General features: G+C 36.7%; 3 protein-coding genes, 1 long non-coding RNA gene and 3 pseudogenes across 5 annotated transcripts; 4 read left to right on the top strand and 3 right to left on the bottom strand.

Moving 5' to 3' along the window:
- The first annotated feature begins 1090 nt into the window (after positions 1-1090).
- Positions 1091-4301, top strand: LOC122015615 (enoyl-[acyl-carrier-protein] reductase, mitochondrial-like). Its single transcript, XM_042572605.1, has 7 exons — positions 1091-1232; positions 1335-1478; positions 1569-1671; positions 3440-3539; positions 3751-3827; positions 3932-4010; positions 4266-4301. The coding sequence occupies exons 1-7, from the start codon at positions 1091-1093 to the stop codon at positions 4299-4301; spliced, it is 681 nt and encodes a 226-aa protein (XP_042428539.1).
- Positions 4302-7198: 2897 nt separating this feature from the next.
- On the bottom strand, positions 7199-9179 carry LOC122016443. Its single transcript, XR_006121125.1, has 3 exons — positions 8654-9179; positions 7880-7958; positions 7199-7353 (listed from the first exon to the last, which is right to left on the bottom strand). It is a non-coding gene; the product is annotated as an uncharacterized LOC122016443 (long non-coding RNA).
- A 799-nt stretch (positions 9180-9978) lies between these two features.
- On the top strand, positions 9979-11668 carry LOC122017969 (annotated as a pseudogene).
- A 1374-nt stretch (positions 11669-13042) lies between these two features.
- On the top strand, positions 13043-18097 carry LOC122014548. 2 transcript variants are annotated; one of them, XM_042570800.1, is made up of 3 exons: positions 13043-13920; positions 17116-17371; positions 17474-18097. In XM_042570800.1, the coding sequence occupies exons 1-3, from the start codon at positions 13081-13083 to the stop codon at positions 17860-17862; spliced, it is 1485 nt and encodes a 494-aa protein (XP_042426734.1). In that variant the 5' UTR covers positions 13043-13080; the 3' UTR covers positions 17863-18097. The 2 variants fall into 2 exon arrangements, with proteins under 2 accessions (XP_042426734.1, XP_042426733.1); XM_042570799.1 differs by having other exon boundaries at positions 17116-18097.
- A 539-nt stretch (positions 18098-18636) lies between these two features.
- Positions 18637-19368, bottom strand: LOC122015612 (annotated as a pseudogene).
- A 181-nt stretch (positions 19369-19549) lies between these two features.
- On the top strand, positions 19550-21631 carry LOC122015611 (annotated as a pseudogene).
- A 123-nt stretch (positions 21632-21754) lies between these two features.
- Positions 21755-26989, bottom strand: LOC122017091 (DNA-directed RNA polymerase V subunit 5A-like). Its single transcript, XM_042574589.1, has 4 exons — positions 26587-26989; positions 25956-26132; positions 24607-24720; positions 21755-22055 (listed from the first exon to the last, which is right to left on the bottom strand). Exons 1-4 carry the CDS (start codon positions 26872-26874, stop codon positions 21930-21932), a joined length of 705 nt encoding a protein of 234 aa, XP_042430523.1. The 5' UTR covers positions 26875-26989; the 3' UTR covers positions 21755-21929.
- Between the last annotated feature and the right edge of the window lie 52 nt (positions 26990-27041).

Raw genomic sequence — 27041 nt, 5'->3', positions numbered from 1 at the left:
ATATATTTTATAAAACAAGAGAGGCATTTTGAAAAAGAAAAAAAAGTTCCAAAGGTTTCATTGGATGCCAAAAAATGAAAAACAGATCAGTGATTCCATGTTCTGACGTCTCTATTGTACTTAGAGTAGGTATCAATCTTTGTCTCGCTATACGTCTTCTCCTTCACTTGAAATAAAGTGACCAAAGATTCAGTCTCTTTCCTACCTCTTTTCTTTTAGAGATGTTGGAATCATAATCTCACTTTGTGGGTCAGTTTTATTGCACTATTGGCTGTAACTGCACATATCAGTTAATAAGTCTTTCTTCCAATATCCTCTTCCTCTTGAATAAATGTTTAAATTTTACTTCACCTCCTATTTGACATCTTCTACTCGTCTCTTGAAGCAATATTCAACTTTTCTTAATTTGTGCTGATACTAAGTCTAGGATTAGGAATCTAATCCGTCTATCCTTTTTTTTTCCTTTTTGCAATCCTTTAATGCATGTTACTTCATCTTTCCAAACATAAGTGTTAGGAACTAACACTTATGAACATTTCTTTTGAAGATTACACCAGCTCATTTCTTTGTCAGCTATGCTTTTTTGCTAATCATGGAGACTAAGGGAGAGAAGAGCTAAAACACATCTCATCTTGCCTCAGAGTGTTATTGAGCATATGTGATATGTGGAGAAAAACATAAAGAAGTATACAGATATAACTAAAGTGAATTTATTATTAACTAAAGAGATCCAAAATAATTAAGGAAAACACATGTTAATTAATCAATAATCTGTGAATCTAAAAAAAACAACCTTTATGAGCACCACTACTACACTTCATATTTAAATATAAATAACCTTAGTATTCATCTTGAGGGCTAAGTGCTTTGATTAATTGGCTGCCATAAATGTCTATTAGCATGCAGTGACCATTGCATTATACTCTTAGCTTGGTCAATGCAAAGCACTATCTATATTCATTATGTTCTCGCAACACAATTCTATTTTGTACCTATATGTGGATCCATTTTTCTTTTTAATTGCACGATAAGATTTATTTTACTATTTTTTAATTATGTTGCATAACCGGATTTTCTGATTATTTGTTACATGTATTTAGGTGTTTACCCTGTTAGGCCACCAGTACCTGCAATTGGAGGATATGAGGGGGTTGGGGAAGTGTATTCACTTGGATCTGGAGTGAGTAATCTCTCAGTGGGTGATTGGGTCATACCATCTCCTCCATCCTTTGGTAACTAATTCTTGTTTATTATCTTACAGTTTCATCTCTTTGATTATAAATTTTCTCAAGAATGTATACATGTTTTGCTTCTCTAATGAATGATGTTCTTAGGGACATGGCAGACTTATATTGTGAAAGAAGAGAATGTTTGGCACAAACTAGATAAAGGTGTTCCTATGGAGTATGCTGCTACTGTTACTGTAAATCCTTTGTATGCTATGCGTATGCTGGAAGATTTCGTTGGGCTAAATCCTGGTGTTTTCTTATTATCTCGTTACATTACAATATGAGGCTTGAGTTCTGTTTTTTTTTATAACACCTAATTGGTTATTAAACGCAAATCAGGTGATACTATTGTGCAAAATGGTGCGACTAGTATTGTGGGACAAAGCATTATTCAGCTCGCTAAAAACCAGGGCATTCATAGTGTGAATATTTTGAGGGACAGGTGCAAGTGAACTTTTACACATGATAGATATATGGTTTTCTTAGATTGTGTACATGAATATCACACAACTAACATTATGAAAATGGTTTGAATCCTTATATATTTCATGCTTAAGACCATTTCAACCTAAGAAACTGTGTTGAATTATAGGGTCATTTTAAACTAATGTTCCTGAGTCCATAGTTTGTAGAATCGTGATCCTACATAGGATCGATTTAGGGTCAGGATCGGATCGGTCAGGATCGGATCGTAGAATCGTACGATCCTACCAAAAACTCATAAAATTTTATCATACATGATTAATAATTAGAAAAAATACCTAAAAAACTCATTTACATATAAATAAATAACTAATTTTGTATATATATGCAATTATTTACACTCAACACATCAAATTACATTACTACATGTACAAATTTAAATTAACTTGTAATTCAACTATCATTCTCGCATAGTAATAATATTTATATTTTCATATCATAAAATGAAAGAATATAAAATATCTATTAACACAATAATAATAACACATACAATGTCAAAAATATTTACTTGATTTATAAGATAATTCAATTTAAATGCCAACAAAGCATCTAACGTATATAACAGAAGCTATTGAATCCTTTGATTCAAATATGAATGTCGGAAATAATCTTCTAAAGACTGGTTGATGCCACACAATACTAGACAATAGACATCCAAAAACTTATTATTTTGAGAAAAATAAATGACAGAATATTATTGATAAAAAACTAACTCAAAAATAATTAAACATATATTTAAATAATTTAAAACTCTAATAAGATGAAAAAAAGATAATGGTTAAGGATAAACTTAGAATTTATTAAAGATCTCTGAACGAGCTTTAATTTGATATATTATAGGCCCCGTGGTTCAATCCGAGTCAAAAGTTATGACCTCTCAAAGCTTCCACCGATCCTACTCCGATTCTGCTCCGATCCTGCTCCGATCCTACCGATTCTACTCCGATCCTACCGATCCTGCTGCGATCCTACTGCAAAAACGATTCTGCACGATCCTGGATCGATTTTGGGTTTCCGGATCGTAAGATCGTACGATCCTACGATCCGGATCGCGATTTTACAAACTATATTCCTGACTAACCCAAATCAACATTTACGGTGCTCACATTATATGTTATGTTCTAATATATTAATTGTGCACTTTGACATATCATAGTCTCCGAACTATGTGATACTGTTTTAGTATACGTATTGGATAAAGACACTATGTAAGGATTCAGCAAACCAATGCTATGTCTCTATTAATCCCAACTTCTTTTTCTTGTTTGATCAATAAAATGATAGAAAGTCTCTGCAAAATCATGTGCATTATGCTACTGATCTAAATAAACTTTGAGTGCCAAACCTCTACAGCCTTGGATTAGCTTTACAATGAAGCTCTGAGCCTTAAACACGCTTGAACTTGGTCATAATTTCAAGTCACAGGCATAATAAAATAGTCAGTTTGCTTGAATGAAAAATTCCTTGACATGTTTAGTATATTTTCTTGTTTTGTGTATTGTGATTCAGAAGTATGCATGTGTGCGCTCGTGCACATATATATGGAAATATGTCAATTGTTGAGGTCACAACTTCTGAATATTCTGGTAGCTAAAATATTATTTTCTGCATTTGTATGTGCCGTGCATATTCTATAGGCTTAAGTCTTCTTTACACATTCTAGTTTTTTTTAATAACAATATTCCAATTTCATTGCTTTTTCCACCTTTTGTTTTGGATATATGAAGAGCTGGATCAGAGGAAGTTAAAGAAAAACTTAAGAATCTTGGGGCAGATAAGGTATACACCGAAAGCCAGTTAGAAGTGAAGAACCTTAAGAATCTCCCGGTACAATAATGACCTTTAAACTTGCTATTAATAAATGTGTTTAAGATTACATAGGAGAGTGCTTCTAGCTTACACCATTCTATAATAAGTTTGGAATAAATCTTCTTTCCCCAATTTGTGTTCATCAATTCATTTTCTTCATAAGATGATTTTTTTTTATCATATTTGTTTACTTACTTCATACTAATCTTAGCTCATCATCATTTGTTAGGATGATTTGCCAGAACCTACGTTTGGATTCAATTGCGTTGGGGGGAATGCTGCGCCACTGGTTCTGAAGTTCTTGAGGTGATCCTATAGAAGAGTACACTACATAGAATACTCAGTAGTACATTTATCATTTGGATTGTTACATGACCTTTGCATGTGTAAATGTTAAATTTCTTCTCCAGAGATGGAGGCACTATGGTAACTTATGGAGGAATGTCAAAGAAACCTGTCACTGTTTCTACTTCATTGTTCATTTTTAAGGTTACTTCTCTGATCATGGTCCTCAAAGATGTAGGTTTCTTGCAACGCATGATATCATGCATCTGACAAGCCGTTAATGTCATATGCTACATGATTTTTGGCATTATAACTACTCATTTATTCTGCTTAGTTAGAAACAATCCAGTTGACCGAATTCTAATGTTAGTGGTTCTTGAGCTTTCAAATTTCAAATACAATTAATTGAATGATTATTTCTGACGATATCAATTACCTTTTGGGGTGCAAATGAATTAGGATCTTTCTCTGCGGGGATTCTGGTTGCAGAATTGATGTTATATATTTAAATAATAAAAAAATAAAATAAAAATGTTTTTTAAAATCATCCTTATAACTTAATTAGTAGGCGTGATGTTATTTTTTAACACTATGATGTATTGTTGATTTTTTAAAAAAGAGTAAATGATATAGTTGAACTCGGAATACTATAGAAATTCACATTAGTTGGATAAGTCTAATTTGAGTTATCTAAAGTATATCAATAGATTTTAACTAAAACATAAACTCATTGATGGATATAAGAAGATTTGGATTTTTGAAAAGTTGACATGTAATAGAAGATGAAGGTATTTATGGTATTCATCTAGTTCTGATATTCCTACGATAAATTATATGTATGTGTCTATTGTTTAAAGTTGTAAACTTTGAAAAAATTTTATCACCGTTGTTAATGACTTTAAGATGATATTTGTGGACACATATAAATTTCGGAGCATTTCAGAAACATATAGCATTTAGAATGAGTTCAATAAGAGTTCTTTATGTCTATCAATGAGTTTTGACTAAAACTCATTGATTGACCTAGGATATTTGGATTTATAAAAAAAAGGTGACATGTAATGAAAGAGGATCGTGCAGTGAATGTATTTATGATGTCCATGTCTAGTTTTGATATCCTTACCAATGGCGTAGCTAGGTTGAACAACTGCCCTGGGCTAAAAATGCTGAGCCCAGTAAAGCCCAGCCCAACATAGCAAGGTTAACACTTAAAATCATTGGGCTGCTTGTTAGGTGAGGCTTAAAATTTACTGGGCATTGCTAGGCTGCACTGGGCTAGAGCCCAGCAAAGCCCAGCCCTGACTACGCCCTTGATTCTTACGATAAGTTATATGTATGTATCAAATGTATGTTTTCGAAGATCATAATTTTTTACTTGAATATCATGATAGAATGTTCTATACACTAAATCGAAACTCATTCATATATCTACTAATATTGTGATAAAGATGACCCCCTCCAAAGTGGGTCAAAACAGTGAAGACTGGCTAACGAGAGGTCAAAATCAAATGGTCAAAGTCGCAAGGTCGGGTGCACTACGAGACTGTAGATTGTGGATGACCGAGCGGGCCTCTAGAGCCAGTCGGACGTGAAAGGCCGATTAGACCATCCGAGCAGTCACCCTCGGCAACTTGCAGCCGAGGTCAAGAGCAACAAACAAAGTTACCCGGGGCCACCTTGGCCAATCGGACCTTAGGTCAAATCAGGCATAATGTGCCTCTTCGACGATAGTAAAACCGAGTGAAGAATAGGTTGATCGCTTCACCCTGTACGACCAAGTTAGTGATATCTCGGCCAAGTGGCCTCCTGTCGACCTGCAACGGGGCCCACATACATATCTTATTGTACTCTTTTGAAAGTTTGTACTGCAGAAAATAGAGAATGTCTAACAAGTAAACAGTACTTTAGAAACTTTTAGCTAGTCACATCATAGAGATTTACATGTTCGCTTTCAGAAAAGTATCAGAGATATTTTTTTATTTATCTTTTCTTACAAAGCTTTGGAAAATGTATATATACTTTGAAATGTGTGCATAGATACTACAATGACAATATAAAAAGGAGCTCTATCTATAAGCGAAAGTATGTGATGCTTCATTATTCTACACGCTCTTTGCTGTTGTTGATTGCTACTATTCTTTCCAAACCGAAGACTGATTTGAGCGTCGGAGGGTCAACGTCGGAACTCCTTCCATGACCCAGTACTAGTGCTTCTGGTTTTGCAGGACAACATGAACTCTTCTTTAAGTCAACACTAGTATCATGTTTCTAGCTAACTATCTTCTCAGCTTTTAGACACGATCATCTACATTTGTTATCGGATAAAATCTATAATGACTCATGTATGTTTCAAGCTAAAAACAACATCATTTAAAGTCCCATGTTTCAAGCTAAAAAAGAAAAATATAATTGAAAGTCTTTTAAGAAATTTCAAATAATATTGTCATTGTTTTATATAATATAATTTGCTAAAATTAGAAATTTTATCGTGCATTTCGAGAAAGAAAACTTTTTTTAAAAAATTAATTTATCAAATAATTTTTAAAAAATACAATCCAAATTTAAAATTTCAACTGCCCATACTAAAATCATATAATTATTAAAATTACTTCTATTAGATAAATTTCAACAAAAGGTTATCTCGATATCCATCTAAAAATCGTGAAACACGGCAGTAGAAAAACGCATTTGTACAACACGACAGAAGCTGGTGAGTAGGAATAATATACATGGGCAGAAAAACAAATTGTACGCGTTACGCCATTCAAAGCAGTTCCCATAATTAATCATGCTAATTAAGCAGGAGAACAATCAATGCACAATATCCGTTTCTTTACCCACCTCGATTCAATCCATACAACCCTATATAAATCTCTCACTACTAGAAAACTAGGCTTTTGAGACACAACAAAATATGTCTTAAATTATAAATTTAGTGTCTCAAAATGTTTTTGAGACAGTGATGAGACAGTAATGTAGTCGTCCCCAATACAAGTGTCTCAAAAAAATATTGAGACAGTTGTACCGTCTCAAATGTTATTTAAGACGGTGATGAGACAGTTGTTCAATTGTCTCAAAAGTATTTAAGACAACTATTGTTTTGTCTCAAATGTTATGTCTTATCCTGTGAAAAAACTAGAGACACTAAATTGAGATGGTAATGTGCTGTCTCAAATAGAAGTGAAGACAATAAATTATTGTCCCTAATGTTTTAACTTGTTAGATGCAACATTTGTGATTAAAATTAATAATCTTAAAAGAATATTTACTATACAAATTAATCTAGATCAGATTTATTGAATTATCATTTCAAAACAAAAGAAAAAATTCTGTCTATAAATTAAAAATTATATACATAATATAAAATTCTACAATCATTAATTGAAGTGCATCCAACATTCATGCAATAATAAAAATATCTACACATCCATCATTAATTTGATAAGAAAAACAACTATTATTCCCATAAAAGTTACACAATAGAAAGTCTAAAGATCAACTCCTCATGATCTTGAGATAACTTCTATAATCCTTCTTTGTCAGAATCCTGAACATTTAAAAAAAAAAAACTCTTATTAGAGGTAAAGATGATTTATAATATATATTGTTAAAAAATCAATAAATAGAACTTTTCAATAAGAAATATCATCATTTAACACATAGTCCTCTTTCTTACAATTATGTATATATACAACACAAACAATCCCAATATAAACAAACCTCTTCATCTCGTAATAAGAAATGATGGTTCATGTGCTTGTCAATATCTTTGTGACTTTCAAGTTGTTGCACTTGTAAAATAAATTTATCTATAACTTAAAAATATGTACACTACTACATCATCAAAATTGTTAATATGTACACTACTACATCACCAACATCAATTGATTATGAATTTTGTTGTTCATCAATGAGCTCTAAAGTTTGAGCTTTCAATATTGATGCATGCTGAACTTGTTATTGATGCTTGGATCTTGTTTGTCGATGAACTATTGGACGTAATATGTTATTTAGTTTTTCTTGTTGTAGTTTCTCTTTTACACGTGTGGGAGTATGCATTTGAGATAAATTACCTCTTACCACATTTGCTTGATCACCATTCAATTTTTCTAGCATGGTTGTCTCTTTCTTTTTTTGTCTAACCATGATGACCTATCATGAAAAAAGATCAACATATTAGTTCAGATGTCAATTACACATTTGAAGCTAAACTTAAAAAAGAAAACAATGATGACCAATTACTAAATTATAAATAAATCAGACTAATACTCAAAAATTGATTATACATCAAACATAAATGAAGAAGAATAAAAATTGATGACCATTGCAATTAGTGACCTCTTTAAAAAGTTCAGAAGCTCATTTTGCTTGGACGATGCAAAGTTGTTCTATTACCAGGATTAGGCAGAATGGATGAGCAATTTGTGGAGAACTCGATGGATAGTAACACAACCAAAGAAATCTCTATGTTGAAGAGGACTAAGAAAGCCAATTTGGTTAGTAATGAAGCTCCTATCGACAAAGGTATTGAAGTATTCCTATTGAACCAGGTAAAGTTCAAAAGAGAAGGGATATGAGGCATGGTGAAGTTGGTTCTGAAACTACATTTGTCCAAGAAAATAACAATGCAAATGGAACAAAAAAAGTTGACTTGTCGCAGGAGAAGGAAATGGTGAAGAGTAGTGTGTATTCACATATCGACTTAAACAACAATGCTAAAGATGCAACTGATGTAAGAACTCCACCAACTACTGTTACTGGAATTGTTGATCAGTTAGAGCATGATAAATTAAGAAGAAAAAAGAAGACAAGGAACAATGTCGGAAACAAAAAGCAAATGTGCATACCAACCAGGGACTATCAGTTCTCAAATCAAAACATTATCTGCTTCCAACTCTCCACTTCCATGTGTAAGAAAAAAGCCTTGAGAGAATGATTTCCAAGCACACTAGGTTCGAGAAAGCTGAGCTTAAAGTAGGTTCTTCAAATGCATTATCCTCATCAACGTTAAAGAATAACAATACAAAAAATAATCATAATATGTTTCATCATTCTCTGCAACTTCTTCATCCTGTCCAAAATCAATGGCTCCATCAAGAAGAACATGGCAGCAACGGCGGGCGGGCATGACAGGACGAAAGGACGAAAAGAAGAAGAAGAAGAAGGCGGCAGCGGAAGCGGCGGCGAGGGGAGGAAGCGGCGGCGGCCGCGGAGGAAGCAGTGGCGGCGGCAATGGAAATGGCCGCGGCGGCTAAAGCGGCGGATGTATCAGTGGGCGGGCACGACAGGGTGAGAAGAAGAAGACAAAGCTGGAGGCAGCAGCGACGGCTGAAGCGGCGACAACAGCGACTTTTAGGTTTCGAAGCGTGAGAAAATGAGAAGACGATGATGTTAATAAAAATTTAGGACTTAGTTTTGATAACAAAATTTATTTTCTAAAATATATCATTTAAAAATATAATATAATAAAATATAATAAATAATCATTTTAAATTTAAAAAAAAATTCTATATAATCGTATAAATTTATTTTCTTATTAACTATTAATTATATTATTATTATTTTCTTAAATAAATATAATTAGATTAAATTTTAATTAGTTTTAATTAATATTATCACCCTCTATATATATATATAAAATAAATTTATTATTTACTTTTATTATTATGTTATTTAATGATTTAGGCATATCCTAAAAAGTTAGTACATCATTAAATATTTAATATGCTTTATGTTTATAATTCTTAAATTATCAATAGTCTAAACACAAATTATAAATTAAAAAAATTCATTACTGTAAATTATCAATAGTCACGATCGTTCTGTGAAATAATATTGGAAGTGGAACGGTAGAATTTGTGACAGTTATTGCGATCGTTTCGATGAATCATATTCAAGATAATTTAAGACTATATTTTTAACCGTCTTTATTAGGTGTCTTATTAGTTGAATTTGAGACAAAATCTTAAATACTGTCTTAAATTTAATGTCTCAATATAAAATTTTGAGACATTTATTATTACTGTCTTAATTACTTAGTATTTGAGACGAATTTTGTCATTGTCTTAAAATTTTTGTCTCAAAAGCCTAATTTTCTAGTAGTGTCTCCAAAGGCGAGTCACAAAAATTTCCTCATCCTTCAGCAGTTCTGCAACGAGGAATTTCAATATCCATGGCCACTTTCAGAGTCCCTGATCCTGTTCCTTCTCCATCTGAAGACGCCGAGCGCATCTGGAAGGCTTGCCATGGTAATACAAATCATTAAATTTCAGTAAATAGCTATACTTCTTTTTTACTTAAACCTCAATCTGGCTTGTTCCGTTCATGATTCTTTAGGATGGGGAACTGATGAGCAAGCGATAATCAATGTATTAGCACACAGAAATGCAGCTCAAAGGCACCAAATAAGTCTCGCTTTTGAGGAGCAGCACAATGAGAATCTCATCAAGCGACTTGAATCAGAATTATCAGGGGATTTCGAGGCACGGTTCTCCTCAATCTATCTATAGATCTCTCTCTCTCGGTGTTTTTTATGTCTTTTATTTGTAGAGGGCTGTATATCGATGGATGTTTGTGTTGTTATTTGAGAGCACTAATACAGTAACATATCTGTACAAAAACAACAAGCATGCAATAGAAGCATGTCAAAAAACAAAAATAAATCAGGCCGTCTATGAGTGTGAGGTCCACAAGCTGAGGATTTGCACCTCCTCTGCACATGATGATCGCGTCCGGTTTATGGATTTTCGGTTTAAACCCTCAAAACCACTTAATTTGGGCTTGGCCCGTGCATACATGTAGGTCCCCTTAAATTTGCTAAGAAAGGATGGAAGAGTTTCATATATAAAGTCTTCCAACATTCTTAGCTTAGCAATGTGAGACTAAATGCATATACATATGCATTACTAGAACAACAACAAAAATCAAAAAAAAAAAAATTTGAATTAAAACACAGAACTCAACAGTTTGAACCACTTGAACAAGAGGCTATTTTCGCAAACGTTGCTCTGAAAAGGAGCATCGAGCATCGAGCATCGAGCATCGCATGTGTGAATTCACCAAAGGAGCTCTTGGCAGTCAAGGATGCCTACCAAGCTCGTTACAAGCATTGCCTGGAAGAAGATGTGGCAGCCCATACTGTTGGTGATCTTCACTTCATATATTGTCAATTGCAATGCAGCTCTTGGTTGCACTCGTGAGCACATACAGATACGATGGGGAGGAGATCGACGTGGGTGTGGCGCGGTCGGAAGCCAAGACTATTCAGGTTGCTATCGACCATCACAGCTTCAACCATTCCGAGATCATTCGAATTTTGAGCACTCGGAGCAGGGCACAACTTCGCGCTACGTTTAACCATTACAAAGACGAGTTTGGTGCTTCTATTACTAAGGCAATGGTCGTTTTCAGTCTACATTTTTGGATTCAAACCGATATGGAAGATTGAACTACCTACTGATCATGTATATGTTTTGGTTAGGCTTTCACTGCTAATCCTCCAAATGAGTTTGCACACGCACTGCGAACAGCAATTCAGTGCATCATCTCGCCTCTTAAGTACTATGTGAAGGTGACTAGCAAGAAACATGAATTAAGATCATTAATCCGACCTCTTTTAATTTACTGATTGGGTTTGGTCGATATGAATTGGCTGTGATTTGTAGGTTCTTCGCCGTGCAGTCTGCAGCAAGAATACCGATGAGGATGCGTTAACTCGTGTCGTTGTGATGCATGCGGAGAAGGATTTGAGGATGATCAAGGAGATGCTCTACGAGAGAACCAATGTTACACTGGAACATGCTATTGGCAAAGAGGTTTCAGGGGATTACAAGGCCTTTCTGCTGGCTTTAATAGGGAACTAAATAATAATGTTTAGCTACTAAATCACCGTACCTCATCAGTAGCTTTACTATTGCTGAAAAAAATGAAGATGTGTGGTCATGTTGGATTATTTTGGTTTAATGAAAGACAATCCTACCAATCTTTAGATGTGCAGAGATAACTGTATCATGTGGTAATGATGAATGGCTCCATCCTACTATTACGGTGGAGGTCAAAGTTAAGATGGTCAATAGGGAGACGATATCGGCCGGTCGAGCGAATCATGCGCCGACCAGGGAGTAAGCTCCAACCCACCGTCTTCGACACAAGAAGCAATCAAACAACTGACGTTCAAATGATGCGCAGAAGCAGAGCCGAGCGGCTACCCCATTCGGCCTAGCAGCAGACTTGACATCAGCCGAGTACACGGACAGTGGACTTTCAGCCGAGCGGCTATCCCGCTCGACTCAGCAGCAGTTCACGCGGACAATGGACTTCCAATCGAGTGACCATCCCGCTCGGCCCAGCAGCATAGTCTTCAGACAGGGAACTTCCGGTCGAGCGGTCATCCTGCTCGGACTGACAACAGACAACACGTGGACAGTGGAATTTCGGCTAAGCGGCTGTCCCGCTTGCCCACTAACAGACACAACACACTATCTTTCGACATCCTTTTGTGAGCTAGTGTCACTGACAAGTGGCATGGTCAGACAGAGGGTCGTACGGCGGAAGCTTCCACCGTCACTTTAGAGATATGCTTGACTTGTTAAGATATTGTGTCAGGGAAAGTTTTGAGACGCATGCCCATTTTGGGAAGCGTGCACACGCGCTACAGGATCTCTATATAAAGGGAGATTCAAACATCAATGAAGGTATGCGTTACACGTAATATTTACTGTTGCGCTACTGTTCTCGTTGATTCTTTTTCTTTCTTCGTCGGAAACTGACTTGAGCGTCGGAAGGTCATCGCCAGAACCCCTTACCTGGCTTGGTACTGACACTGCTTGTGTTATAGGTCGGAGCGAAGTCCACCGGAGGTCAACAGAAACGTCATATTTCTAACATCCATCTCATCGATTTTCGGATAGGATCAATGATTCTACCAATAATTTCTAAGTTCTTGTGAGAACTTACGTTTACATGATTTACCAAAATACGACTTCCTTTACATTTTGACTAAAACTCACCAGTTAGAGAAAATTACATAACGCAGAGGTAGTTAATAACATCATTAACTACGTTGACATAAATTACCACTTTTAAAAAGTACAGCTTAACGACTAAAATTGTTTATATTATGAATAGAGATCTGGATAATGTTTATTTCGACCTAATTGGGTCGTAAAAGGCCAATCGGCCCATGAATTTCTAAATACCGGAAGTTCTTTCCCTCTCTCGACTCCTCTCCTCTCTTCCTCAAGTCACGCAATTTGATTTGCTCGGAATATACGAGATGGCGAAGAGAGCTCCGACCACCGTGACACGTGAAACCGGCCGGCGACACAGGTATCACCAAATCCCCATCGGATCTCCTCGATTCCAGACGTCAATGAGTATCGAGACGACTGGACGACCTACTCCCAGTCGTTCCAACGGCAACAAGAAAACGAAGAAACCTAGCAATGCAACGCCGTCTTCTGAGGATAAACTAACTTCGCCTCCCGTCCCGGCACCCCGCTTCCTTCGAAGGTCTTCTAGATTGGCTTCAGGAGAGGCGAAGAAGAGCGAGAGTGATCCCGGCTCAAGTGGAGGATTCACGAAAGAAATTGCTCCTGATGGGAGGAAGATTAGGGGTTGGAGGTCGGTCGAGGCGCCTCAGAATCTGAGGAGGTCCTCGAGGTTGGCATCCATTACGGTCAGGCACGTGAACGCGGGCGGAGTTCTTGGTTTGGTAGAGACGCCTCCGAAGGTGAGGAGGTCATTGAGGTTGCAATCCATTGCGGTTAGGCATGTGAACGCGGATGGAGTTCTTGGTTCGCTAGAGACGCCTCAGAAGCTGAGGAGGTCCTCGAGGTTGGCATCCAGTGCGGTTACGCATGTGAACACGGACGGAGTTCTTGGTTTGTTGGGTGAAGGGAAGGTGGAGGATGTTGCGGAGAGAAAAGGAAAGCGGGACAAGAGAAGGAAAGTTGAAATCTTGGTCGAGGAGAGGAAAGAGGTTGCAGGAGGAGATGGCCAGGTCTATCATGATTGTGCTTCAAAGGATTGGACCGAAGAGCAAGAGAGAGCATTGCAGAGGGCTTACTTGTTGGCGAGGCCTACACCGCATTTCTGGAAGAAGGTCTCCAAAATGGTATTTTGCGCTCTGCTTGCTTAAGTTTTTCAGTCCCTGTCTATCTCTTGGTCACCCTTGCTGCTAGTTCCGTCGACACTAATATGATAGATCTACTAGTTTTATCTTGTGATCCCTTTTTGCACTCTCTGGTGAAACTTAATGTATAAGCATTAGATAATTCTTATATGACGATCAAAGTACTTCAATTGACAATAAGACCAACGGAGTCTTAGTGTGGTCTTAAACAAATGGAAAACAGAGAGCAATTTGTCTTTGAAGAAATTAAAATTCTGAATTTTGTCAATGACAGATCTTTTTTTATGGTTTCTCTCTTAAAGGCCATTCTACTTTTATAAAAAATTCAAAATATGGCTGGTATAACTGAAGGGAAGCACAAATCATAATGGAGGTCTGAGCTAGAGGGACACGTTATAAAAACCATGAGATGTTAAAGAAATCTTAAATACATGTATGGGAAGCAGGTATATATAGTTTGTGATGTATTAGAGCTAATTGCCTAAAATAGCTTCAATTGCAGCTTGGTTTGTCATCATCTTTGCCCATCAACTTATTATCATCATCCATGTAATTTACCTACCTACAAAAACATTAACTAAGATTTATCCATGTAAAATCTGCTCATCGATTTAATGACTACTTTGAACCAGTGGTTGAGTGAAAATTGCTTTGATTGTGGTCCACTTTGTTACATCTTGAAAATGAGATAACATTAGAAATCGAGGTATAGTATGTGGTTTTTAGGTAACTTACCTCCTTTATTAAAATAAAGTAGATTAGATGATAAATTGTCTCCATAAACAAATACATGTATAAGCATATTGATAATCCGTGTTTAAACAAGTGAATCATCATGAAATTCTGTTGTACTTTACAAAACAGAATGACGAGACCCATTTTTCCAAGCATAAGTCTATCTAGGAATAGGTTGTGATGTTGTAAGGAACCACACGTGTAGCATAGTAACAGAATCTCATAGGCCCTTTTGTCATCTCATATCTTGATTAAATCACAGTTAAGGTGTTTGTTCCTTTACATTTTATTATTAGCTCAAACAAAAATATTCGGCTGATTCATCTATATGGACTTATGTTCAAGTAAATGGAATTACTAAGATATTTACTTTACTACTTGTGCAATATTCTAATGTGCTCACTTGGTCAGTTTTCAGCATTTAGCTGCATTGTCTTTATTTTTAATTCTTCATGAGAATCTTCATTTATGAGCTACTAAATTATGGGTGGATGTGACTGCATAACACTAAATTAGGGTAAATAGTTTTTTTTTTTCTTTTTTAGTGGTAAGTGATAAAACCTAAAAACTAAGCTAGTCATCACCTTCAAGTTAGGATGAGTAATGAAAACATGATTTACTTTCCTATTTCCCTTTATATTTATGTTACTTTATGCCTTTTTCTTTACCATTTAGCATTTTCTAGAAAAAAACTATTAAAATTCATTCGAATCTAGTAAATTGCTGTCTAAATAGGTAGGGATCACTAAAGTGACTAAACAATTGTGTCTATGTAATTCAACACTCAAAGAAGTATGTTTTAACTCAGTTGGTAAGGGACTTGGAAGCCGGTGCCAAGGTCTTGGTTGGAACCCTACCTCCATCAATTGGGGGCTTGAGAATTTCCACGTACGTCAGTCTAAAAGAAAAAAAATTGAGTGTTGTCAAAATTTGTTTCAGTAGTTGACAATTTTTATACCATACTTGCTGGATTTATTTGCCATTTTGTTGGCAAACTAGTATATGTTTCATTTATTGTTACGTCCCTTCAGTTGTGTTGAGAGCTATCAGAGTTTACTTTTTTTTAAGTGGTCAGTTTACAAATTTATCAAATTTACTTTTTCATTATATTTATCACTATTCACAACATCAAAACTTTGTGTCATGCATCTTGTATCCTAAACTAATTTTATGATAAGGATTGGTGAACTAGCAAATCTGTTTGAAATTCCTTTGCAAATCTTACTTAAGTGACATTCTTTCCTGTATTTCAAACGCTTTGCACACTGCTCAATAAATTATTAAGTGTTCTTTCATTGGTTTCAGTACAATGGGAATGTTGACAATTTTCTTGGAGGATGTTAATAGATTCCAAATTCATTTCACTGTCTAATAGATACAACAGTCTTTCCGATCAGAATCTAGGAGTAAATTTAAGCTCCTATCTTTCAGATTGTTAATAAATGAACTTATTAGCATATTTAATATAAGTATGTTATTTGTTGACGACATTGTGCTAATTGATGAGTGTGGACCAATAAAATTGAAGGTTGAATTGTGGAGTAAATTAAACAAACTAAAAAAGTTATGCAGGACTAAAACTCAGCATATATCAACAACATAAAGAGAATTAGGGATATGGTTAAGATTTTAAAAGAAAAATCTCTATAAGTAGATTTTCTAAATATCTTGATATACTAATCAACAAGGTGGGGTGGAGGAAGATATCATTAATAAGTAAAGGATGGACAATTTAAATGAAAAGAGTCTCTGGAGTCATGTGATTGTGTCATGTCCTTCGTAGGTTTGAATGAGAATTCTATGATTGTGGTGCTGTTATGCACTACCTATTGTCAGGACATCTGCCATGATGTAAACAACATCGAACTAGTGTACAAGCACCTTTCGTATTTCACCATAGGAAAGTGAAATTAAGGAAAGAATACATTTGTAAATTCTAGCATTGCCTTATAAATTTTAGGTGATACAAAAGACATGTCAAAGAGTTTTACCATTCAGCACCACTAAAGAGTAGCTTAAAGTCCTGCTTGATTGAATCCATAAAGAGCATCTAAAATGAGTATCGAGTGAAGGCAAGTTATGTACACAATAGCAAAAACATTTTCAACTAGTAGTTATTCTGATTTGTTTTAAGTTTAGCTCAGTTGATTTATTGTTAACTATTATTTTGTTTCCGATGAATTCCTTATGAAAGGTGTTTTACTCGGAGCTTGTATTCCCTCTTTGCAATATGGTGGATGTACATGATCACCAAAGTAAATAGCAAAAAACTATCTATTTATGACATAAACATGTGAAAGCCACTAGAGGATAGAATATGACATACTATGGTGATGATTCGTGGTCTATATTGCTCACTGACCGGCATTACATTGATAGTGATTCCCTTGCTAGAATTGTAGTGCACCATACCCAATGCCATATAATTTTGTGTATCCACAGGTACCAGAAAAGTCTGCACAAGAATGCTTTGACAGAATCCATGCCAATTTTGCAACTCCGCCTCAACACCAGCCTCGTTCAAGAGCCAAGAAAGCTGATTTATCTCCAATAGTCCATTTTACATTCGGAGACAAACCTCTAGATGACACAAAGTTGAAAATCAAAAAGGCAAGGAGAAGTAAACGAAGGACTCTTGCCGCCCAAAAGACAGTTAGGCATTTGCTGAGAAAGCATCAATTGGCAGATCAAACCACAGGTGGTGACTATTTCTCGCATCTTGAAAACTCTCCAAATGCATCTGCCATTATAATGCCTGCAAATGGAGATCCTGGAACTCCAGATTCTTTGTTTACTACAGGTTTTCTGATGAAGTGCAGTGAGAGGTCTTCCTCAGCTCATAAGAGGCCTTTGTCCAGGTTCAAAACAAATGCTGTAGATCCAAGTCCAGAGGTTCTGAAGCGGATTAAGAATGTTGCTTTGCATGAGAGATATATTGATCATCTGCATTGTATAGAAGCAAGAAGAAGGAGAACATACCATGGTAAAGAAAACCATGTCGTTAGTTGCATTAATATGAATGATACCAGGCCACAATCTGGAGTTATAAAAGCTGCGATGGCTACTTTAATGACTGAAGCCCAAGCAGTTATCGGCCATTTTCAGGACAGGCAGGTGAATGCATTGGATTATGATGATGATAGTACTTCTGCAGGGAACTGTAGTGTTGATTTGGATGACGACGCATGAGCAAATCTTCTTTCACATTACAAGTTCGGCTGTGAAGATGAATTCATCACTATTCAACGCTCAACATCTGGTTGAAGTACAAATCTTTGGAAAAAACAAAAAACTTCTGGGTTTCAGTTCCTATAGCTTGAAAATGTATTTTGTTTTTGCTGGTAGAAGACTAATGAATTTGGATCACCTCTTTTGTCTTTTAGAAATGGATTAGAAGGATTAAGACTTTGAAGTGAAATATAGACGTTCTTTCTTTCTGCTAAATGACATCACAACCCAGAAATGTTCTATAGCCATGATAAGACTTGCAGTCCACTTTTTTTTTTTTTTTTTGTATAGATCTTCTTCCTTTCTATTTGGCTTAACAAAAAAATGTTTCTTTTTATAACCAAAGAAGAATGTAATAATAACAATATTGTTCATTTTTTGTTTGAATAAAAATTACCTTAAATCATGTTCAAATAAGACGGAAAGTATAACCAGCGAAATCTTACATGCCAATCAAACTAAATACCAATTGGAAGTAAATGAAAGTTTAAGATAGATTGAGAAAAAAACACTCAAAAGTTTAATTCAGTCACATTTTCCAAACTAATTTATTATAATATAGATTCATTAACTTATACATTTTAATTTGTTGTTTTATATTTGATGAACAACCTTCACTACCAATTACATATTTTTTGATGCAATTAACTAACACATGGTTGAGGAAGAGGAAGATGTGGACGGATCAATGACTGGCTTGCCATTATTATTGTCATTGTTGCTGATGTTGCGATATCAGACATTGATGGGGTAGCCCTTGAGAGTCCTCGTGGTGGGGAAGAACACCAACCTATCTTTCTCAGCTTCCTCACAACTGCATTAATTATTAACTATGAACATTATTAACTATGAACAATCAATTACATTAATTGGAAATTAAAATTTAACTAAGCTGGCACCTGAAACGAGTGACAAGGTAATGGAGGAAGACGGAGATGACGATGCGAGCAAGTTCATAGCCAGGACATAGCCGAGATCCTCCGCCGAAGGGCGTGTAGTACGGATGCGTAGTAGTTGCTGACTCCTTATTCTGCATCCACCACATGCAGTTAATTAGTAATTAATTAACCAATTAATTGTAATTAAATGATGCATGATTAACCAACTAATTAATATTTACCTGGTGCCATCTCCAAGTTTGAAGGTCCGACCATCCTTGAAGTAGAGAGGATCAAGATGCACGGCTCGGAACGAGATGAAAACTTTGCACCCCTTCGGGAGCGTGTGTGTGTGCGCGCGCGCGCACGCGCGCGTGCACGTGTATTGATGACTTAGCTGAATTTAAATACAACAAATTAAATTAAACTTATCTGTTGCAATGACCTGAGCGGATAATCTCAAACTGTCAGCAGAGGCTGATGTTTGCCAAGGGCCGAGCGTAGGCTGCACAATTGCCGAGTGGGTTAGCTCCCTAGTGACCTTGAGGCTACTCGAGCGTAGTGGCCAAGCGAGCAAATAGATGTGCATTCGAGCGAGTGAGAGATTGGTTGGGCGAACGAGCGTCCGCGACCGGACGGGCAAAGCCTAGAATTATGTCGGGCGAGCGCACTGCGCAAGTGGCCGACCGTGCTAATTGACCGAGCGAGCTAGCGGTCGGTCAGGCGAAGACCAGAAAGCAACCAAACGAAGGAGCGAGCGACCGAGCAAGATGGAGGTCGGTCAGGCGAACAAACTGAGTGAACTTGCAATCGGTCAGACGAGCGAAGAAGAAGGCTTCTGCCGATAGAGTTGGATGCTTCTTGCCGAGCGAGTTGGAGGCCTCTGCTGAGCGAGTTGGCGGGCAAACAATTGAGCGAAGCGATCGGCCAGAAGAAGCCTAGAAAGCGGCCAGACGAGTGAGCGCCCGAGCGACCGAGGCCTGCCATGAACACAGTTTCCTTGAAACAGATTCACCCCACCTCGGTTGTGCTTCGAGGCTTTCTTGAATCGTCTGTTTCCCAAGATACAACGGCTAACTGCGATCCCCACCAAACATTAGTGGTCATGGCGAACTGAGAGGTACTCGATTGCTATCAGGGGCACTTCACCGAGCAAGAAATGCACGATAGAGTTGGAGGGGGAACGTAAGCGAAGAGCTTCAGCTTTTCGTGTGTATAACCTTTTGCCATATGATCGAAACCTCCTTATATATGAGCTTAGATCAACAACAGCGTTAATGATCATTAATCACCGAGATATGAAACGCCAACATTTCACTCTCTGCATTAACCTTCAATTTAATGCATCAGTTATAAGAAATTAATTTTCATTAATTCAATTCGTGTGATGTGACGTGGTGCACCGACGAGAGTTGACGCTGGATTTCCATCCAAATTCCTAACCCCTCTTCAAAATAATATGGTTTAAGTTATTTGGATTTCGATTTGTTTCAAAGTTTGTTAACTTAATCAACTTAACCCCTTAACCCTCTCCTTTTAGCATTCATCAAAAAAACAAGAATAGATATTTAAGCAAAATATGTGCTAAGAAAAGTAGAAAAGAAATGAAATTTGTATAATAAATAGTTTCCAGGATGACTCGAAGGAGGAAAAATATATAACCATAAAATTTTTCAAAAAATATATTTTATAAAATATGTTCAAAGATAGTTTTGAAGCTTAGCATTTCAAAATGATAAAGAAAATAACTTATTAAAAATTTTAAAGTTAAAAAAATAGTTTTGAAAAAAACCTTTTCAAAAAAAAATTTCAAAGGGTTTTTAAGATATTTTGTAACGGAGATTTTTTTTTTTTTAAAGATATTTTTTAAAATAGATTTTAAACACGGTATATTAATATTTTTACAAGGTTAATAAAGTTAAAAATTCTTCTAAAATTTTCTAACTTTATTAACTTTAGGGTTGCCAACAAAATTTTTGAAAATGCCAACTTCTCAAAAAAAAAACTTTAAGACCTGTGTTTCGATGGATGTTTTATTCGTTACAAGCATTGCCTGGAAGAAGAAGTGGCAGCCCATTCTGTTGGTGATCTTCGCTAAGTATGCGCCGGTTTCTTTTTAATGTCTTAAATTTCATGTTTGATTGACACTCCATATTGTCAATTGCAATGCAGCTCTTGGGTGCACTCGTGAGCACATACAGATACGATGGGGAGGAGATCGACGTGGGTGTGGCGCGGTCGGAAGCCAAGACTATTCAGGTTGCTATCGACGATCACTGCTTCAACCATTCCGAGATCATTTGAATTTTGAGCACTCGGAGCAGGGCACAACTTCGCGCTACGTTTAACCATTACAAAGACGAGTTTGGTGTTTCTATTACTAAGGCAATGGTCATTTTATCTTCTTTTTTGGATTCAAACCGATATGGAAGATTGAACTACCTACTATCTGTATATGTTTTGGTTAGGCTTTCACTGCTAATCCTCCAAATGAGTTTGCACACGCACTGCGAACAGCAATTCGATGCATCATCTCGCCTCATAAGTACCATGTGAAGGTGACTAGCAAGAAACATGAATTAAGATCATTGATCCAACCTCTTTTCATTTACTGATTGGGTTTGGTTGATATGAATTGGCTGTGATGTGTAGGTTCGTGGTGCAGTCTAGTCTACAGCAAGAATACCGATGAGGATGCACTAACTCACGTCGTTGCGATGATTGCGGAGAAGGATTTGCAGATGATCAAGGAGATGTTCTACAAGAGAACCAATGTTACACTGGAACATGCTATTGCCAAAGAGACTTCAGGGGATTACAGGGTCTTTCTGCTGGCTTCAATAGGGAACTAAATAAGAATGTTTCGCCACTAAATCACAGTAGCTCATCAGTAGCACTACTATTGCTGAAAAAAAATGAATGTGTGGTCATGTTGGATTTTGGTTCAAGGAAAGACAATCCTACCAATCTTTAGATATGCTTAATTACTAATTTGTTTTTGAAAGAGATAAATGTACATTGATTCTACCAATAGTTTCTAGGTTCTCGCGAGAACTTACATTTACATGATTGACCAAAATACGACTTCCTTTACATTTTGACTAAAACTGCAGAAGAAAATAGCACAACAAGATCACCAGTTAGAGAAAATTACAAAACGCAGCGGTAAGTAACATGAGATCCAGTGAGCTCTCCTTCATAGGTGACCTTAACAATCTGCCCTTTCTTCAACCCATGATACCGAGAAACTGGATCACTCTCAAGCATACGAGGAAACTGCAATACAATCATCTTATTGCATTAGGTAAATGTGAGTTTTTTATGGATAGAAAGAAAGTATGCCATTGATGCTTGCCAGCTTCTGTATTCTTATTGAGAAACGTAAATGAAATAATTATATGACAAAACTTTACTCGATAAACAATCAGTACCACATGAAATGAACCTAATATCCCTTATTCTATGAAGTGTTTTGTGATACCGTCCAGATGTAACCTCACCTATCACTGGGACTTGGCAGATCAAAATCAACTATGTAGATGCCCATGTCCAATACAATGAGTCCAATCTTATTCCACACAAGAAATATCAACTATCGGAAGTCGACTACAAGCCTACATGAATATTCCCTCCATCTTTTAGTTCATGGAAACAATCATGTTTTTTAAGACCACTAAATAATATTAAGCAGATTTTACTTTGATCTTCTCTCTCAAGCATTCAACTCCAATTTATTCACTTTATGTAACTAAAGAACCTAGGAAGTTATTTTGACATGTCCATCCTATTTTAATCTATTCTCTCATTTAGTTTATCTATTGGAAATACATCCAAGTATTATTGATCCGGTCCGAAAATCGTGGAGATGGCTAGCTAAGGATGTGACTTTTGTGTTGATTAGATGTAGACTTCGCTTTGCTTTGCAATACAAGAAACATTAGTACCGAGTCAAGGAAGGGGTCTCCGACGTTGACCTTCCGACGCTCAAGTCAATCACCGGAAAGATGGAAGAAAACGGAACAACAGTAAACACGGGCATGAATAGTGAATAACGCGTACCTCCGCTGGTACATGGACCCCCTTTATATAGCACCCCAGCGGACAACGTGCACGCTCCTCAAGGTGAAGGCACGTTCTCTAAATTATCCTATGAAAGAACTTGTCAGGAAAATGTCTCCGACATCATAACTTAACAGGATATCCCTGACGAGAATGTAGAAATTTTTGTCGTACGATCCGCCTGTTGACCATGTCTCGTTATCAATGATATTATCTCCCAAAGGGATATTAAAAGATATGAGAGGGGTTCCATTGTTTGGCCGAGGATCCCCGCCCAATCGACCTCTGCTGCTCCCCTGCAATGACTCAGTTTGGTAGATTGTTTCCGCTCGACCGGACTAACACTCCGGTTGTCCCAACGTTTCTCTGCTCCGTGATAAGCGCCTGATGATCTTGGCTGTACGGGCGTTCTTCTTAGACCAACTCTTTGTTAGTCGGGCGCTTCATGCTCGATTGACCACTGTAGTAGACCTCGGCTCGACCCCCCTTTGGTGAGCTAGTTGGTTCTCTGGCATTAACCTCCTTGACTTTAACTTCCACATTGGCTGCTATCCCTTTCCTTTGACCCGCACTTGGTGGGCCCCTTTTATCACCGCATCAATTATGAATTATAATTGGCACGATGAGTGAACAATCAAGTGGAACAAGTAGTTGGTAGGTAATTCATGCTGGTAAGTGTTGAACACGTTGGATGTTACGTTGAATTCGAGGAGGCTTATGGCTACAGATGGGAACATGTTTTAATATATTACGTACGCCTTATATGCACTTCTGGGAACACACACAAGGCACTTGTGTGCAAGACTCATTCTTTTGACTCATATACAAAATCTCAAGCCATATACCTGTGAGACACCTCATGTGTTAGGATGTCAAATGCGACATTGTTGGAATACTAAGGCGAGCATTATGGTACTCAAGCTTGGGTGGGCATGCAGTGCCGCTCTCAACGGGGCAAGAGTGCACAAAGAAACCACTTGGTCGGAACATGCCACAATCTACCAGTATATAATTGAAGGTTACAAATGTTATAATTAATTGTGATGATACCACTAGTAATGTATTGTTAAAGGCTGTTGGTTTGGTGTTGTTGGTAGCTGTTGGATTGCTTGTTTAATGATGTTGTTGCATTATGCTGGTAGTCAATAATCATATATATGCATTAGTGTTTGTTGAACTCCAACTCAACATCTATGTTGTCGCCTCAATTTCACGTGCAGACTTTGTTAGCAATGCTAGTTAGCGGAGATTAACCTCCAACACTTTTATTTAGGGATGCATTGCTGTTAATTATGATAGATGAAGACGTCAAAATATCTGTAGTTTGTTTAGCACATTAGATTCGATATGTTCAGCTTTTGTAATAGGTGATTATATCGTAGATGAATTAGGGTGTTGTGAATTGTTGTTTAGGTCACCCTGTCGTAGGCATATCTACAGTTTAGTGGATTAACCCTATTTGAGAATAGGAAGACATGTTTTCCATTTTTACAATTACCATTTTAGCAAGAAATTCCTTTCTGATTATTTATGGAAACCTTATGTACTAGCGGATACACAATTGGTATTCCAGATCCATCCAGCTATATCCAACAAGGAACCAGTATGGGTAAAAATTGACACTATTCACTTGAAAGTTCAATGACAAACACACCCATTATTGAGAGGGAGAAAAAGAAAAGAAAAATTGTAGAAAACATAAGTCAATAAAAGCAAAAATGGCCATTATTTTTAAATTTAGTAACTTGAAATTTTAATTTGCTTTTACCTGACTTTCACCCACGTTGTACTTCTTCAGTAGGTCTTGTTTCTCATCTGTAGTTAGTAATTCATGTTTTGGCATCAAAACATGCTTTGTGATATTAACCAGCAATTCAGTTATCTGAGATCATTGAGCAGATTAGGCATCAGAATATCAATAAAAGTCCTCCAGTGCAGAACTTATTTTTATAGAACAAGAAAAGAATAAGACAGATGGAAGAAGCCAACCGTTAAATGCTTCATGATAACTTGTGCAAAAAAAAAAAAAATGATAACATGAAAGTTTTCTTTGGACCACGTTCATGTTTAATAGAGTACTTGGCAGACCCCAAATAGTTGGGCTTATGGTTTGTTGTATATTTCATGGACTACTACTTTCTGTGTTTGAGAATATCACTATTGGCCCTTTGTTCTTTCAAAGACCTGTTTACTTTCTTTTCAAATATAGCTTTCTAAGCCTAGTGGACATCAAAAAAGTTATTTAGAAGCACAGTTATAAACATAAGGTTTGCTGTGCTGTGACATAGTAGTCTAGAATAAGATCTGGCATCAACTCTCAAGTGGTTGAAGGTTTACTTAATGTGTTCTTTTGTTGCTCAGAAAAATCCATATTGTATTGAAAGGGAATTTGTAACTAGTATGCTTCAGGACAAAGGTGTTTTTTTTCCTTCAATAATTGAATGCTTTATTGCTTTGAGAGTCTTTTGTTAGTGGTGTAGAAACTTGATGTAAACCAATCACTATAAGATTTTATCCTCTAATATCGATCATCATTCTTCAAGTTCTTCACTAATAAAAAACATAAAAGTTAGTACATAAGGAAAAACATAGAATCCGAAATATAATTATCAAATATATTCTTAGTTAGGTTGTAGGCTCTTAAAATCCTATGTTTCAAACCTACAAGCTGATCCCATAAAGATTTCGCAAGTCCAAAGTAGGATAGAGATCCAGAAAACCTTGCATATAGCATGTTACTTGCAAAAAGCATGTTCAATTTAATTTTAGACACTTATCCTAAAATGTTAACCCTTCATAAAAGAACTCAAATCATACTAATATTGTGGATCATGTCAAGGGATAAGCATTCAATAGCATCTGTTGAAACTGGATCATAACACAAGAACATTGGAAAATTATCTACAAGCTTTTGTTGAAAGGCACAAACTGTATCCTGCATAAAATCTATTAAAATATTTCAGATGCTAAACAAGTCAATAAAGTATGATCAAAGAAGATACTGGATAACATGAATAATCATGTAAGCAGAAAAAGTCTTAAATTTATTTCCTAAGAATTCCCAAAAATAAGGAGTGAAATTAAAAACATATAAGAAGAGCAGGGAATCGAAATCACTTGGAACATCTCCACTTTGATCTTAGAAATCTCTTTAACGCCATCTCTGGCTTTGGATGTCATTTTACTTTGTAATACCAAGATTAAATTAGTCAAGTTTTCTTGTTTGACGGCGCCATACATCTCACGGAGAGTTGACAACTTGAAAGGCTCAGTCCCAAAAAAGATTACCAGAAGCTGGAAAATGCATAAAATTCATTAGTGTGATATAGGTAGAAAGTATGTGTTAATTGATAAAAATGTAAACATATAGTATTTTAAGAAACAGAAAAAGGAAGGTATCTCAAGAATGACCAAAGGAAAAGAATAATCATGAACTCCACAGAAAGAATTTGTTTGAGGTTTGACAGAGAATCTAATAAGGGTAATAAGAAGTTATTAAAACTGTAAATGCAATGAAGAATCAATTGGACGCTAACAGCCAAGATAAAACAATGTTAAAACCTTTGAGTAAGGATCTAACCACATAAAGTTTAATGTTAAAATTAATTCCCTCAACTTCTAATACAACATTCATGGCATCATCCAGAACTCACTGACTACTTCATTATACATCCTCTTCTGTATTCATGAAATATTTTCACACTTTACTAGGCCCTTGATGGGTTGTAAGGGAAATAAGCAGGCACACCTTCTTAGGGGGGCTGCCTTTGCAAGGGATGCTCAGGGAGATCCTGAGGTCGTCAAGCTTCGGTTTATCGCCGAACTTAGAGCGGAAGGAGGGAAGGGTGAGGGCGAGTTCGTCGTCTGGAACAGGGAAACCTCGGTCGCGGATCATCTCGAGTAGGGTGCGTCGCGCGAGGAAATATCGGTGGCTCTCCACCGAACCACGGTCCACAAACGAGCTCAGGCACTCCGGCACAGCCGATCCTTCACCTGATTCCGTCTCGGCCATCTCCGCTTCCATCTCCGCCTCCATCTCGTCAAATGGATTCGGAGTAGCACAGCACAGCGCAGGTAGAAGCGAGAGGCCGAAAAAGCGGCAGCGAACGAGTATCTAGTTTCCTTTGCGAACGCAGAAGTCGAGCTGAGCAGGGCCGAGAACGAGGTCTCGAGTCGTGTTTAAAGACTAGGGCAATATTCATG

Source organism: Zingiber officinale, chromosome 8B, assembly GCF_018446385.1.
Source record: "Zingiber officinale cultivar Zhangliang chromosome 8B, Zo_v1.1, whole genome shotgun sequence".
NCBI lineage: Eukaryota > Viridiplantae > Streptophyta > Magnoliopsida > Zingiberales > Zingiberaceae > Zingiber > Zingiber officinale.
This window is presented reverse-complemented; position numbering and strand designations above follow the sequence as displayed.